At 37.2% G+C, this 15,945-nt stretch overlaps 1 protein-coding gene across 1 annotated transcript in view; it reads left to right on the forward strand.

Moving 5' to 3' along the window:
- The window catches only part of PTPRG (protein tyrosine phosphatase receptor type G), a 3,415,981-nt gene that overhangs the window by 3,136,927 nt on the left and 263,109 nt on the right, over positions 1-15,945 (forward strand). Inside the window, exon 16 of the mRNA XM_044077514.1 lies at positions 2,696-2,787. Coding sequence (XP_043933449.1) covers positions 2,696-2,787 — 92 coding nt within the window. The remainder of the gene's footprint in view (positions 1-2,695; positions 2,788-15,945) is intronic.

Here is a 15,945-nt window from a genome sequence, read left to right on the forward strand (position 1 = left end):
CATTTGCTACCCCTTAGCTTTTATACCAGATGTTTATTTCCAGAAATGGAAATAATTAGGACTTTCATATTGCCTGCCATATTAACACATAAGATTGATGCTGTAAGCTGATAATGAACTTCATTTTGTAGTCTTTGGTTTGATTCCCAGAGTCTACACTTATATTTTGTCACTTTGAACAAGTTATTTAACCAGACACTGATTCTGGGTAACTCATAAAAAGAGGCAGGTGCGTTGTCTAGATTTATCTGTTTAACAACTAAGTGAAATATAAAAAAGTAACACTTTCTCATTGTAATGAGCCAGTAGTGCCAAGCTGTATGAGAACTTGCATTGTTGCAGATGTACTTTATACAGTTTACATACCCAGCATTTGCAAATTCTGGGCAGTATGTTAGCCTGAGAACCGAACTAGTTAAGTTAATGCAGTTTAAATTATGGCTCTTAACTACAGAATACAATTAAGCTCACATTCTAGACCGTAGACTAACCGTTGTGTTGGGTCAAGTAGTTTGTGAACAGTGTGACTGTGAATAAATAGTTGTTTAAGGAACAGAAACTTTTCAGGCATGTATGTAGATCAGCAAACCTATTTACAGGGGCTTATACAAAGGTGATATAAGTTAGTAGCTCCTTAGTTCCTGTGTAACCAATTACAAGATTTTTAGTATAATAACAGTGACCATGTATAGATCTGTAAGAAGAGAGTAAGGAAAACTGTCATTTATTTTTAGCACTATAAAACAGATAATTGTCATGCTGGATGTTTGCCTTGCATTATTCACAAGATAAATGAGTGGGTGTAGATCCTCTAATGCATTTTGCAGGTGCTACTTACAAGTGCTTCATCAAAGAGTATATATATTGCACAACCTGATGTGTACTGAGAGACTAAAAGCGTAAATGAAAGATCAGCATTTTTATCTGTGAGTATATTGCATTTTTTAAAGTGGAATCTTTATGTTACTGAGCATTATACCAGCTACAACTCCAGTTAATATATGCTTTGGAGGAGAGTCTCATACCATGATATTTTTTGTTCTGTTCTGTTATAAAGCAAATGCTTTGACAGTAACATTTTTCAAAGGCTTGAAAACCCTTGTCATAATTAAGCTGCTCTTACTGTTTGCTGTCCAGTAGCAGGTCAGGGGAATAAAGCCTTGTGGTCACTCTGTAGTGTATATATTGAGACACTAATTCAGTTAAGTGACAGGTTTCTATGCATGTCTGTTACTGGCAGATGTCTTGCTGTGCTCTGGGGCAGGAGCATGATTTTACTGGTTACACTTGCAGTTTCAAGGAAGGCTTCCCTGTGAATTTTATTTCCGCTTGAAACAAAACACTGTTTCCATATGTGTGAACAAAAGAGACAAGTCATTGTGGCAGTGATCAGAGTGTTTGCTATTGAGCACTGGCAGAGGTGCTTTTTACAGAGTTAGTGTTACTTTTCTATATAGAGCAAAAGTTGCCTTGTTAACCTGGATTCCCTTAACTGTTTAACAGTGCAGGAGCAGCTGCAGAGAGTACTGTTTAGAGACACGGTGGGGACAGGTTTGTGGTTTGATAAAGGAATTACTTGGAACATCTTTTAGAGCTTGAAGGGCCCTCCTCTTTTTCATGGTTGCTGCTTGCACATAGACACAGCAGCACTCATTAAGTATTCTGTTCCAGCCCCAAGCAACTCATTAAATCAGAAGAGAGCACTGACGCTTTTGCTGGGGAGTCCAGCTTCACACAGCATCACCATGCAAAGGCTGCTTAGTGTTTTCTGCACCTTCTTGCTCAATGCCTTGTCTATGATGACCAGCCTGTGCTCTGTGCTTTGCATGAAATACAGGTAAAAATGGCTGCGTACCTTGATGGACTATGCTTTTAACTTCTACCACACAGTGTGTTGTGTTAATTACAGCTTGGGGCAATTAGCTGTCTCTTTTTCTGAGCTTTACATTGTCAGTTATTGAGGCCCACTTGAAACTATAGCTGTAATCTCCGTTATAGCATATTTGTGCTCATGTTTTTCTGTGGTTATCGTTAAGTGGAAGTTGTTAAACTGTAACTTTTCTGTTAAGTGATGGAAGCTACTAAACCTGCGAAATGTACACCTGGTGTTTGCATATGTTTTTGTTCGAGTATTGAGAGATTTACACTTATTCACAGATTGAAAGTTTAATTTAAGTCAGTAACAAAAATTAAGAGACCTGAAGCATTGCAAGGTGTAAGAGGGAAGGCTGAACTTGATTTATTATCTTAGAAATGGGGATTATGCCTTGCAATTGCGTCTGCTTTGTTTTAGCAAGTTCATACCTGAGATGTGCACTCTAGGTATGAATCAATGATGCTTCTCGTTTCACAGCAGTTATGCATGTTGTAAGCAGGTGCTCATTGTTTATTGTCCATTCTGTACCTGTGTCGTGTACTGCACTCAGGTAATGGCTAAAAACACATTTGTGGTCCATTCCCTTACCCAGTTAACAAAGAATAAATAAAACTGATGACAGATATGTCGATGTTTGTAGTCGTTTTGCAGTTGTGATGTTAAAACTTATGTTTTAAATGCATTTGAGTGTGGTGTTTCACTATTACCAGTGAAAGAATGTGTTCCCAGGCTGTGAACTTGATCAGAACCAGAAAAGCTAGACTTTGATTTCCTCTATGTTTTTAGTCTGACAAATTATTTTGCATTTTATTTCTACAGAAAGTGTTTCCAGACAGCACACTTCTATGTGGAGGACAGTAGCTCACCCCGCGTGGTCCCAAATGAAAGCATCCCGATTATTCCCATTCCAGGTTAGTAGCAGAATTATTTCAGTTTTTTTTTTTAATTTTGTCTGTTTTGTTTGTTTCTCATGGCAGATAAGATGTAGTTTAATTATCTGCTTATAGGTAATCTTTTAACAAAACGTTCAGTGTTTGTGCTTATACGTAATTAACGATAAGACATACAGTGTATGTGCTTATAGGTAATTAATGATAAGACATATAGTATGTGTGCTTATAGGTAATTAATGATAAGACATACAGTATGTGTGTGCTTATAGGTAATTAACAATAAGACATATAGTATGTGTGCTTATAGGTAATTAATGATAAGACATACAGTATGTGTGTGCTTATAGGTAATTAACAATAAGACATATAGTATGTGTGTTTATAGGTAATTAATGATAAGACATATAGTATGTGTGTGCTTATAGGTAATTAAGGATAAGACATACATTATGTGTGTGCTAAGTAATTAACAATAAGACATACAGTATGTGTGCTTATAGGTAATTAACAATAAGACATATAGTATGTCCGCTTATAGGTAATTAACAATAAGACATATAGTATGTGTGCTTATAGGTAATTAATGATAAGACATATAGTATGTGTGTGCTTATAGGTAATTAACAATAAGACATATAGTATGTGTGCTTATAGGTAATTAATGATAAGACATATAATATGTGTGCTTATAGGTAATTAACAATAAGACATAGTATGTGCGCTTATAGGTAATTAACAATAAGACATATAGTATGTGCGCTTATAGGTAATTAACAATAAGACATATAGTATGTGTGCTTATAGGTAATTAATGATAAGACATACAGTATGTGTGTGCTTATAGGTAATTAACAATAAGACATACAGTATGTGTGCTTATAGGTAAGTAACAATAAGACATATAGTATGTGTGCTTATATCTGATCTTTAAATGATAAGTACAGTATGTGTGCTTTTTGGCTGTATGACTTAAGAGTACCATATAAATACTTAAAGAGTAGATGAAAGCAGGAAGTAGCCTGGTTTTTGTACTATGACTTAAAATTGTACTTATCTGTTTAGAATTTGGAGGACAATATGCTTTAGCATTTTTTTGCTATTGGCAGTGCTGAGAGATTTATATTATTTGTGACACTTACAAGAAGGCATCTGTATACACGTGTGCATTTTGCTTGAAAACATGGAATTTTGTACTTCATATGGTTGTGTTGCATTTCTTGGCTATAATGACTCAGAGGCTTGTTTGCAACAGTAGATTAGTCAGCCTGGGTTTCTTCAAAGTAATCTCTGATACCTGGCCCTTACTGCCTGAAGTGTCCCAGTTGTCCTCCTCATCTCTGTTCGCAACTGGCCAGAATTTCACAGAATGACAAATTTCTGCTTCATATTTTTTGTCTTGTTTCTCATAAATGTTGTGATTTTCTGGCAAATCATTGAGGGCTGAAGTCACTAAATAATGATGGACATTTGAATTTCAAACTCCGTATCCTTCAGAAAATGCATGCTAATGAAAAATCTGATAATTTTCTAAGTTTGTATGAGCAATATGTAAAAATCTGTCCTTGGTTTTGGGTCTTAGTTGCCCCCCCCTTTATTTTTTATCTTTGACCATAATTGTTATTTTACGAGATTGAGAGGTATGCCATCTGTTTGTTTGTTTGGTTACATGTGACAGACAAGAAAACAAAACACACTTAACTGGATTTTGTCTTGTGCCCCTTTTTTGTTATGTTCCGTTTTCATCTTTATTGAGTCTCCAAGCCCTCTTGCTTCCTTCTTATGCGGTGCTTACCTTTGCCACCCCTATACTTAGTCCAGGTGTTGGCTACAGTACTTTGCTGTGTATAGCATGCCTGATTACAGAGGTTGCTGCTTTAATTCTGTAGCTAATTCCTCGACCTCCTCCTTTTTTTCTTTCCTTCAGTCATGTGGTGTCCTGCTGTCCTTTCTTTATCTTTTCTACGTGATGCATTTAGTTTCATCCTCATAATTCAAGCTCTGTGTTTTCTGAAAACACCTTTCTAGTGAAATGAAAAGTTTTTTTGACTTTGAGTTTTGAATGAATCTTTAAAACTGTTACGTGATGTGTTATTCCCAATGTGTTTTCATGTCTTTTGCATAAAAATACAGCTGTCAGGTAATTCAGCATTTTCCCTTTTGCATGTTCTGGGCTTTGTGGTCTTGGCCTGATTCCCTTGATAGCAAAGATGTACCAGAGTGATTGATAGGTGGGTGGACTTTAATATGCAGGATTGATGTCCATTAGGATATTTTTATGGTTAACTATTCCAGGTGACCTTTTCCACTAGTTATAGAAGTTGGAAAAAAGAGAATTGCCTTTTTTGGAGTTGGGAGCAAAATCTCAGTAGGAGATTGTTTTGTAGGCTGACTAGCTTATTCAAATTTATTTTCCTTTCCCAAGGCTTTCACATGATCATATATTCTGCCTTCTGAAGACAATAGATTTGCCCAGCCTTGATCCTCTGTAACTTTGTTGCTGTTCACTGCAGCTGTACTGTGTCCGAAGGACTGGCTTGTGTGTCAACTTCTCTGGCATGGCAACTGACTACTGGCCATCTGTTCTGTATTTTAAATGTACTAAATGCAAATGAAGCAACCTTTTTCTTGTTTAGTTCTGGAATGTAATAGAAAAAGTACTTGACACTGTCAGCATTTTATGGCTATCATTTGGTCAGGATGTAAGAGAGGTGCATTAAAAGATTTTTTGCAAACTACAAAGTCACATTTTGTTTGTAATAGCTTAGTAGTGTGAATTTCAGATATCACTTAAACATCTTAATGCAGAGTCCTGTCTTTCAGAATGTTAACATTATTACCTGTTTTGTAATGCTGAAAGGAAGTAAGTTTGTATTTTTTAAATATGCTCAGGATTTGGAAAGGTTTATTTTTAGGCTTACTGGTATTCTGAAGTGTAGCTCTACTTTAATGGAAACAAGCTTTTGATATACAAGTCATCTTTTATCACTTAAGAGGTGCATCAGGTGTAATGGAATGTGAAGTTTCCCCTTTTTCCCCACTGATTTGTTATCTCAGAGTTAGTATGTATAAAGATATGGGAATGTAGGGTGGACGGGGAGCTTGTCCCTTGAAAAAATACTGTCTTCCTTCAGTGTATTTGGTTGTTGTTTGTTGCCTTGTGGTTAACTGAAGTGGCTCTGATGAAAATTTAGTTGCATGCAGTTTCATGCGTTTTAACTTACCATATATCCTGATTGATATGCATCAGGCAGATTACTCAAATTAAAATACCAGAAGTGTGATCAGAACTGTATATGAATTTTAACAAGTTTATAACTTGTCTCTGTACTTCCTAAGACTGTGCCACTTTCTAATGTTTTGTTTCCAGCTCTGATTTCATAACCTCTATAATTTAATCCCTAGCTTTTACTGCACTTGCGTGTAAGTAAATGCCACTGTTTGTTTAGGTCTGCGCTCTTCTTTACTGATGTTCACCTGTTTATTGCAAGATTTTCATAAGTCCAAGCTTTGGTTTCAAACAAGCAAATTAGATAAGTTTCACTGTAGAACAAAACGCGCTATTGATTTTTGGCTCAAGACATGTTGCAAGGCTTTATAACCTTCCACAGTTAACAGCCTTTGGGCTTACTTTATGTATGTATAAGAACTTGGAATTTGGAAGGCAGCAGGAATTTATTAGGACGTGTAGATGACATTCAGGCAAAGGCTTGCAAAAGTCTTAACCTTATTATGCCAATACTTCTCTTCCATGTGAAATTTCCCATAACTTGTCCATGTAATGATCTGTCTTCTCTTTGTCTGTTTCAAGATAGTAAAAAGTTTGATATTTAAGGCACTGAGGGCCAGTCATGATGATGTCTTACACCTTTTCCCTTTCTACCACTTTTTCTTTGGGGACCCTCTTCAGATCTAATGTAAAGGCCCCAGGGCCATTAGCCTAGTACACACCAATGAACCTACAATTCTGTCTATGTCCATTTCATTGTTGATCCTTATGGAGAAGTGACCCTTGTATCACCTTCACCGTTTTAGATTTCATAGTTGTCATTCAGTTCTTCTAGTTTCATAAGTGAATACTAGGCTTAACTACCCTTGTGGGCCATTTTAAGCCTAGCTGATTGTCCCATTAATTCAAGTTACCCTTGCCCAGTTCCAAGGACTATAACTTCAGGTTTATTTTGTTGCGTTGTTATGCAGTAGCTACTTTAACCACTCAATTTTTATGAGAAGCTGGCCTTTTCATTTAGCTTTGCTTAGCTGGATTTTTTTTTTTTGTTTTTCCTCCTTCCTTCATCCAATTTTATAATTTTGCTTCCTGCTTCATTTTTTCAGCGTCTACTCCTGCCATTCATTTTTGCATGCAGCTAACATTCCCGTAAGGTTGTATATAGCTTTTGTTTCACTTTTATCCATTTTCTCCCTTTCACCTTCCCAGCTATCCCTTCTTCTTTCCTTTTTTTCCACGGTCTCCTCCAAGTTAACCTTACTTTTCCCACAAGCATTCTAGCCAGTCATTTCTATGTGTGGATGACTTTATCCAACCCCTTTTTCTTTCAATTCTCTCATATCAAATGCTTAAATAACAAATCTGACTCTTCTGAATTGTATACAATGAGAAGAAAAAAAATAAAAATAAAACTGCAACATAGTCTGGCTTCATGAAACAGAAGGCTGGAGTCCTTGCTGTGACCTGAGTGATCAGGGTTTGATTAACGACACTGGCTCTGGATTAGCCAGGCAGAGAGGAAGAGGATGAAGGAGTGTGGCTCGCCTTTACAAGAGGGTATGAGGGTAATGAGTGCTGGAGTGCACATGGGGAGTGCAGTATTTCTGGCAGAGACCTGGGAAAACACTTCCTCTGCTTGAGAAGAGGGGGCTGGTCTTCATGGAAGTGAGGGATGACCAACAGAGACAACCATTACATTCCCCTCCAGCTCTGCAAGCTGGTTGTCCACAGGGATGGCACAGAAGTGACACTAAATAAAAAACATAACTAAACTATAAAGGTTTAAAATCCTAACAAACATTCACTGCTAAATAATTTCAAAAACAAACCTGACACTTTGAACACCACACATCTAGAGTAGAAAACACATTCACAAAACAGACCAACCATAAAAAACCTACAGAAACCATGTAAAACCATATTCAGTAGACATCTAAAATAGATAATATAATTGTCCCGTCCTAATGAAATTAACACGTATTGTTAAGTCATACTAAGAAAATAATGAAGCACAAAAGAATGATTAAATGACTTGTGTAGTTATCTAATTCATGTGCTGCATTAAAAATGCAGTAAAGAATGATTAAATGACTTGTGTAGTTATCTAATTCATGCGCTACATTAAAAATGCCGTAAGGTTAAGTAACTCGCTAACCATTGCAAAGCTCATTCCCTAATTTTAGAGCACAAAATATCTCATGTCTTACACACCCCATGCCCTACACCGTCTTTGTGTGTCTATTAAATTGGTTTCTCTACCTTATACCCATTATGACCCATGACGGGCTTTAACTCCCCCATGACCCCGATAAAAGGAATGTCAGAGAATGAATGAAATTACTTTTACTGTGGTACATTGAACATGTCAGAGTTATACTATTTTAAACTTAACAAATGTATTCCTGTTTAACCAGATTGTTGAAGTCAGTAAACAGAGAACACTTTCTGGATATTTAGAAATTCAAGTTTTAATAATGGGCAAGACTCGTATTAATCCATTCAGTGTTCCCATGATTTTATACCTACTTTGCTTACTCCCCCCCCACGCAGATTGACGGAATTATTTATAGAGTTCTTATACATCTGCTCAATTCATATTTTGAGCTGCTTCTGATTTTTATGCAAATTCGACCTGGAGCCTGCTTCACATATTTTCCACTTTTAATGTGGGTAAAGAGCTGTTCCCGTACCGTACATCTTTTGACTCTGTTCTACCATGTCCTTCTTGGGCAGTTATTTTTGTTTTCTTTTGACTATGAATTTCTAACCTTCTGTAGAGTATGAATAATTAAGAAGATGCTTGACTTCTGTCATGTTACTGATTTTCTTCTTCCTGCTAAGAAATCTTAATGTAGTTAATCAACTTTTTTCACGTTTGGACCTTGTGCAGGTAAGCAGCATTTTTCTTCTTACCCATACCAAGTTTGCTATCTAGTATTGCTCTCACAGAAGTGGATGTGAACTTGGAGGTATCTTTTTTCATTGAGTTGCGAAGCAGTAATAAGCTTACATGTCGTGCAGGTGAAACGTCCTCCTCCTGCCTTTCCATTTCTTAGAACAGCTCTGTTTTTTTTTCTATTGTGTCTCTACCTTTCTGCCATAGTCATTTTGGATCAAATCTCACCTTTTGGTAGCTGCCATTACCCTTGTGCTGTATTCTTATACTGCTGACAGTCTTAGGTTTTCATGTAGAGAATGATGTACTTTGTTGAGTTCTGGTCATAAATCTTTGACTGCTGTACAAGATTTTCCAGATTAAGCCTCCTTTATCTGCTGTTGTCACGGCCTTATAGTCCACCTTGTTGCAGATATTTGTGACTTCACTGCAGACATACATTTCCATGTTTCGTCATTCTACTGTGTCACTGACAAAGATGTTGAAGGTAACTAGAGCTAGAAGTGACCCCAAGTCGTACCACAGTGATTTTGACTTTTTTCGACACAGTCAACAGTCAGTGATGTCCATCGATACATTTTTTTTAAACAAGTGTCTTTTTTGTACTGTTGTCCTCATTCACCAGTTTTGATGACTAGTTTTTTGTTTAAAATGGTATTGAAAACTTTGCTTTAATTATGTTGTGCAGCAGGCTGTGTTCCAGCCACCCCTTCTCCACTGGTCTTGTATTCTATTCATTGTTTGATTATTTAGCCCCCCCCTCCAAAAACAAATTAGACACAAAATGTTACTGCAGAGGCCCTCATCTTCTGTCGGTCTCTGCTGTAATTTTCTTCAGTAGTAATGAGGTTGTCTACCAGCAATTGTAGCCTAATATGACAGAAGGCTATCATTTCTTGGCTCCTCCTTGATTGCTCTAGAACTTCTGTGCATCTCCCAAAATGTTAATTTGGGCACAGAGTGATGTCATTGCTACTGTTTGGAGCTCTGTTAACATTCTTATTTAGGGTATATCATATTAGACCATCATGCACACACTGAGTTATTCCATTTCATGTGGAATGACTCGTGTACCTCCTCTCCTTAAATTCCATTGTTCCTAAATGCTCTGACACTGTTTTGCTTGTATTTTTTTACTTATAGACTGAACAGATCCTCATGCTGGTTCCACTGTAATACCTTGAGTCAGAGCAGTGGCTGCCTCATCTAGTGTCCCCATTGTCCGCCCCCTTAACTCTTCAGTTTGAAGAGAAAAAGTCCACAATCTGGTTGGCAAAATTGCGGAGCAAACCAGTTTCTGTTTTTTGGCACCTGCTCCCTTGTTGCCTTACAGAGCAGAAAAAAAAGGAACAACTTCTGCTTTTGAATTGTAAAAAGCTGCTTGCTGCAACTTCTAGCACACAGAAGATGCTTCAGTACTTCTGACAACAGTGTTGAAATTTATTTCTGTAATGGCATTCTACAATACCGGTACTATGGGTGCTTTATGTATTGACCGTCATGTTCCAATCATGCCAAGTAATCCTTGTGCTAGGGCTCTTCATCCCACCCTAGCCAGGTTTTGCCATGAATCCCAGCTCCTTCAAACTTACTGTTAAGACCCCTACTACATGAAACTGTTCCCCTTGAGTTCAAAAATACAATAAAAAATAAGTATTGAAGTGGAAAATTATTTTGTGCAGACGTAAAATCCCTGCTAAAAGAAACAGTGTCTTTGGGCGACACCGCACCATTTTATTATTCTTTCTCTGAAGTTGTTGCAACTAACAAAAAGAAAGTCATCTCTTAATAAATACAGCAGTCTTGGAGTATTACTAAAAGGTACTAAGCAACACTTCACAGGCTTCAACAGCAGCAGCCATACACAGGCAAAAACAGCATCAAGCAGCCAGGCTAAAGCTAACAAAAGCTGAGCATTGTGGGATTGATGATGTCAAAGGAAAATATCTATGCCAAACTGTAGTCACCATTAAGGTATTCTCCAAAGATATTTTAAAATATAGTACTTTAGAGCCCTTAGGGCTTAATAAGGAATGTAACTGGAGGTATGTTATTTAGTGATAATTTAATTGTTTAATTGATATTGGTATGAATGTTTAATCTGCTGTGTGCTTGATGTATTTTACTCTTGGAAGGCTCTTTTGCCAGGCACCAAGTCTTATTAAATTGTGAATATTTTGGATTTTTTGGCCATTGTGGTTTTGTTTTATTCTCCAAAAATAACCTGTGCTTCCGTTTTTTAGACTGTTCCCTCAGTTAGTCTTTTTTGGTTCTTTGCAGCAGTCCTCAAATGGAAACTCTTACCTGTAATTAAATGATTTTATTTTGCTGCCTTTTCCTTACCTTGCTTATTTATTTATAATGCATGTGTTGCTCCTCTTCTGGGGCTGCCCACCACCTCCACTGCCTTTACCTAGTTGGCCCACAAGGGAGGGGCATAGTTGTATGAATTGCTTTATGTCCTTGTGCATTTGTTGGCATATAGCATACTTTACAGAACTGAGCGCTGTGCTTCATATTAGACAATGTTAAGAACCTTGTAATTAGAACATTCAACCATTACTACTACATATGGGGCTGTTACAGAACGTGTCAGTAGTGACTTCACCTGCACCAGTGATTTGAAGCATATCATTAATGCAGAGTTTTGAAAGAAGATTTTAAAATGTGTTTACAGACAGCAGAATAACCATGAGAAAATGAATCATTTCAACTATTCCATTGTATTGTACATGCAGTTTCATTATGTTGTAGGTCATACTGTGATTACTTAGTACAAAAATAGAAAGAAAGGTGGGAGGAACAGAATACAATGTCCTTGTATTATCTTTCTTTCTGTATTAAATTTCCAGTACTGTATGTTCTGTACAGCAGACACAAAGTTTTAGACTTCAGAGACCTTTTTTTTTTACTCTATTGTTCAGTCTGTGGACATTAAGGCTTACCTAGTACTGAAGCAGTGGAGCCATTTCCCTAAGCTAGCTTCATGTTTTATTTTTGGTACTGAAATATGTTACTGCTGCCTGAAGTTACAGTGGTCCAAATGTGGGGTATGTTTGTTTGCTAATGTTTTTTGGCCTGCCTGTTTGATTATAGAACGACACCACTGTTTCATTTCCATGTGTAGTACAGCAAAAATAAAATTGGCTCAGCTGTGCTGTCGAGTGTTTTTGAGCATAACTATTCTCTCATTGATTTTTTTTAAATGCCTTCGCTGCCGTACACAGCTCACCAAAACTTTTTTTCAGTGAAAAAAAAGTAATAAATGAAAAAAAAAAAAGATTTCAGCATTTGCTGTTAGTGAATTTCTGAAATACAGGTTCATTTGTGAAAAGCATGTTCCACACACATCTAAATTTATAGTTATCTTTGAGGTCACTGCACCTCAGAGCACGGGCATTGTCCTGACCACAGTGACCCTTGTAAATGAATACAAGACTTGATCAGGTATGCATTATTGGACATTTAGACATGGAACATTTGTATGGCACCAAAACATATGCTGCACTTGGTTAGAAAGCTCTGCATTGAGCAAAATCTGTAAACTCCTACCATATTCATAATGTTTATGTGTATTATAATTTTGTGTTTTAGTCATGTAATTTCACAGTTTGAAATGTACAGCTTTTCAGAGACCAATGCTGTTTAGGTTCTGAAACATCAAGGGTTTAAACCAAACCAAATGGAACATCAGTTTTCATTTTCATAAAGTGACAATGACACAAATAATTAAAATATGCACTTGCTAGGTTTAGAAGACCCCTGCAACCTTTGTGAGTGCACAGGGTTATGTCAGCAGTTATGAAAGAAAAAAAATGGACCATGATTACGCTGAGCATTAGATAAGTGCACCACCAGTAGCTCATTACGACTGTGTCTTATTCATATTAAGTGAGAATGATTGTCATAAGCAGCAAACACAAGACATTTGAATGTGTACAGTTCTGAAAAGGCCTAATAAACAGAAGTTTACTGGCAGTGGCTCTGATGGAGGCTTCTTTTGTCACATTATTCTGGATGTGCAGAATTGCTCTTTTTATAGATGTTCAGCATTGATGTGCTTATGAAGGAAGGAGATTCACATAGATTATGGCCATCCTGTGTGTAGTATGTTCACTTATGAGGCATGTAATGCACGTGCAGTTTCAGGCCATCTTTGTAATGATGGCTCTTCTGGTTTCTGTTTGAGATAAGTCTCCGCAGAACTGAAGAGCTTTTCTTTGTGTTCTTACAGACTAGCTGAGATGTGTAATAGTCTGTTGTATCATGTACATTTTGTTCATTTGATTTGTTTTTTTGTTGGCTTGGAAGAACACCTTTTGTGTAATGGTGTTTAGTTGTGATGTACTGTAGTATATATAACTACTTACAATAACTGCTCAGTAATAAAAGGTTCATACGTTATGGAATCAAGCTTACAGCCTGTTGGCCTTTAAGAAACATGTCCACTGTCACCCCACACAGATAATTTTGATCCCTATGTAGCTAAAATCCTATTGCCCTGTTAAAAAAAAAAAAGATGTGAGAGAGGCACTTTGTTACCATCAAAGGGAAGCGGGTTACAGAGCTTTACCCAGCCTCTGGATACTGTATGTATCCCTTCCTTGCGGTATTATTTATGTTGATTTTATGTCTGAGTATAGGGTCAGACATATTCTTAAAAACAAGGCAGAGGTCCCCTCTGAATACTCTGTATGGCACAATGTAGAGTGGATTGTTCCTTAAGTTTACAATTGTGGTGTAGTTATCAGTTTTTTTTTCCTTTTTTGTCAGAAATGTCTGTATTTTTTGTGTTGCACCAGGTATTTGATAAGCAGGCTGTAGGGGGCAGTGTTGTATTCCATGATAAGGAATATTAAGGAGGCATTGAGAGGAGCAATCACAACCCTAGTTAGAGTGGACATGCTCTTTAAAGTCATATGGGCTGGTATGGAGACTTTTCTAGTCGGACACTATTCTCACGTCAAATTAAACCATTAGTAACAGACAGTTTAATCCTTATCCCTAACTTTGTGATTTAGTCTTCAGAGTTTGCTTAATACTTTTTTATTTTCTATAAATAACCAGGTAGGTGGGCAAGTCCAAAGACTCTCTACAGCCACAATCTGGGCATAAATGCACAAGTAAAACTGAAATACAGGACATTAAATCAGTGCTCATTAAAACATTAAGGATGAATTAACAGTGAATAAGGCAAGTAATAGTAGAAAGAATGACAATGAAATTGAACTCTGCACAACAGACATTTCAGTACAGTAATAAATATAAGATTTCAAATTACAGATGCATACAAAATATACAATAATGAAGCACCAGTATTAGGGACCAGGGCTGCCAAGACAGTACAGTGTGTGGGGGTGGGGGGCAGGAACACTTGACTACATTGGAGCTGGATATGTGGATGTTCATTGCATGCCAACCACTTGGACACAAACATGCATGAGTAGAGGCGGTACGGCTTAATGAAAAATCCTGTCTTGCCAGGTTGGTAAAGGGTCTGTCGCGTTCTGACCAGTCTTCCTTGTTTTTGTTCAGTTGGCATTATTTTCTCTCTTCCTTCTGTGTTTCCTTATAATTCCTACTAGGTTTGTGGTTTTATATGCATTTTATGTAACCTGATTTGCGAATTGCATTGTTTCTCCTCTTGATGTGTACATTTACTTTACACAAATGCCTTTTGTTCTTCTTTGGCAATTATTTTGTTTATTGCTATTGGTCTTCCCCATTGCCTTTATTTTTGCTTGAGACTCTGCCCCATTCTTTTAAATCTGACTTGTGGAAGTCCAAAGTCCTAACCTGTTCCCACCCACATACATTTTTAACATGCTGGAGGGACAGATTTATCTCCTAGTGGCTGCTGCGTCTTTGAAACAGGCTACCACTTCATGTGAAACAGAGCACCTCTATGACACTGTTCAAGAGGAACCTGGATAAGTGGATGGAGCACTGTAAATTCTTACTAGGATAGAGCCCACAACCCTCCTGGACATATGGGCAGTCATCACTAAATGTAATCTTGGGTATTAACTAGCATTTCTATGATATTACATTGGGATGATATGGCTAGGCTTTAAATGACCTCCTGGTTGATAGCCTGGTAATCTCCTATGATTTTACTGTCTGGAACAGAGAAGTAGTTGTAATCAGTAGCAACTAGGGCAGGGTGAACAGGGCAATTGCCCAGGGTGTTGTCTTGTCCAGAGTGCAATTTGCCAAAATAAAATATACAAAATATATAGTTTTTCAAATACTTTTTTTTCCCTTTAAGAGAAACGGCAAAGCGTACGTTAACGGACATCCAATATGCTGTTGTGTGCCTCCAACCCCAAGGATATAGTAAATTATTTTTCGGAAGATTAAACCTCTTGATGATAAGGGTCACTGAAATTTAAGTGTCTTTGCAAGGGAGGGGGGCTTCCCTGCATCCCCAATGTTCAACTTAGCCATTCACACCCTCCAGATTTATATTACAAGTCTTTTCTTGGTCATTGGAAAAAAGTAGCATATGTCTGTCTCTTATGAAAGCAGTTTTAGGGGGGAATACCTCTCACCCTCTTAGCATAAGAAATCTGGACAAAGCCTAAAATAATGGGGTCAAAGGTCCAAAAATAGGGGCAGGTTTTACATTTTGCTTTTCTAAAGTTTAGACTTGGAAAGTTGCTAGAATGATCGGATTTATATTGGTGTATATTTTCTGAAGGAAATGAAATCTGAAACACATAAATGTATATCATTATTTAATTAGTTTAGTCCCCACTGATTTGCTAGAATACCACAATTTTTTTGAGATGAAAATCCAGACATTCTGCAGAAATCTGGACAGTTGAGAGATATGGACTCGGGGACCTGGGCTAAGTATTCAGCACGTGTTGCTTAATACTTTGAAAGTCTGTTTTGTTACCAAGGTGAACTAAGGAGAGCAATTGATCAAAAATGGCTTTGTCCAATCAGAAATGGTGCTTCACTGTATTCTGAGAGATCTCCATTAGAGTACCTTGAAGTAATCAGGATTACTGCAAATTTGCAGACTAACAAATTGTGCTTCCCAAAGTAT

Source organism: Protopterus annectens, chromosome 7.part0 (assembly GCF_019279795.1).
Source record: "Protopterus annectens isolate FY-2018-M chromosome 7.part0, PAN1.0, whole genome shotgun sequence".
In the NCBI taxonomy this organism is placed as follows: Eukaryota; Metazoa; Chordata; order Ceratodontiformes; family Protopteridae; genus Protopterus; species Protopterus annectens.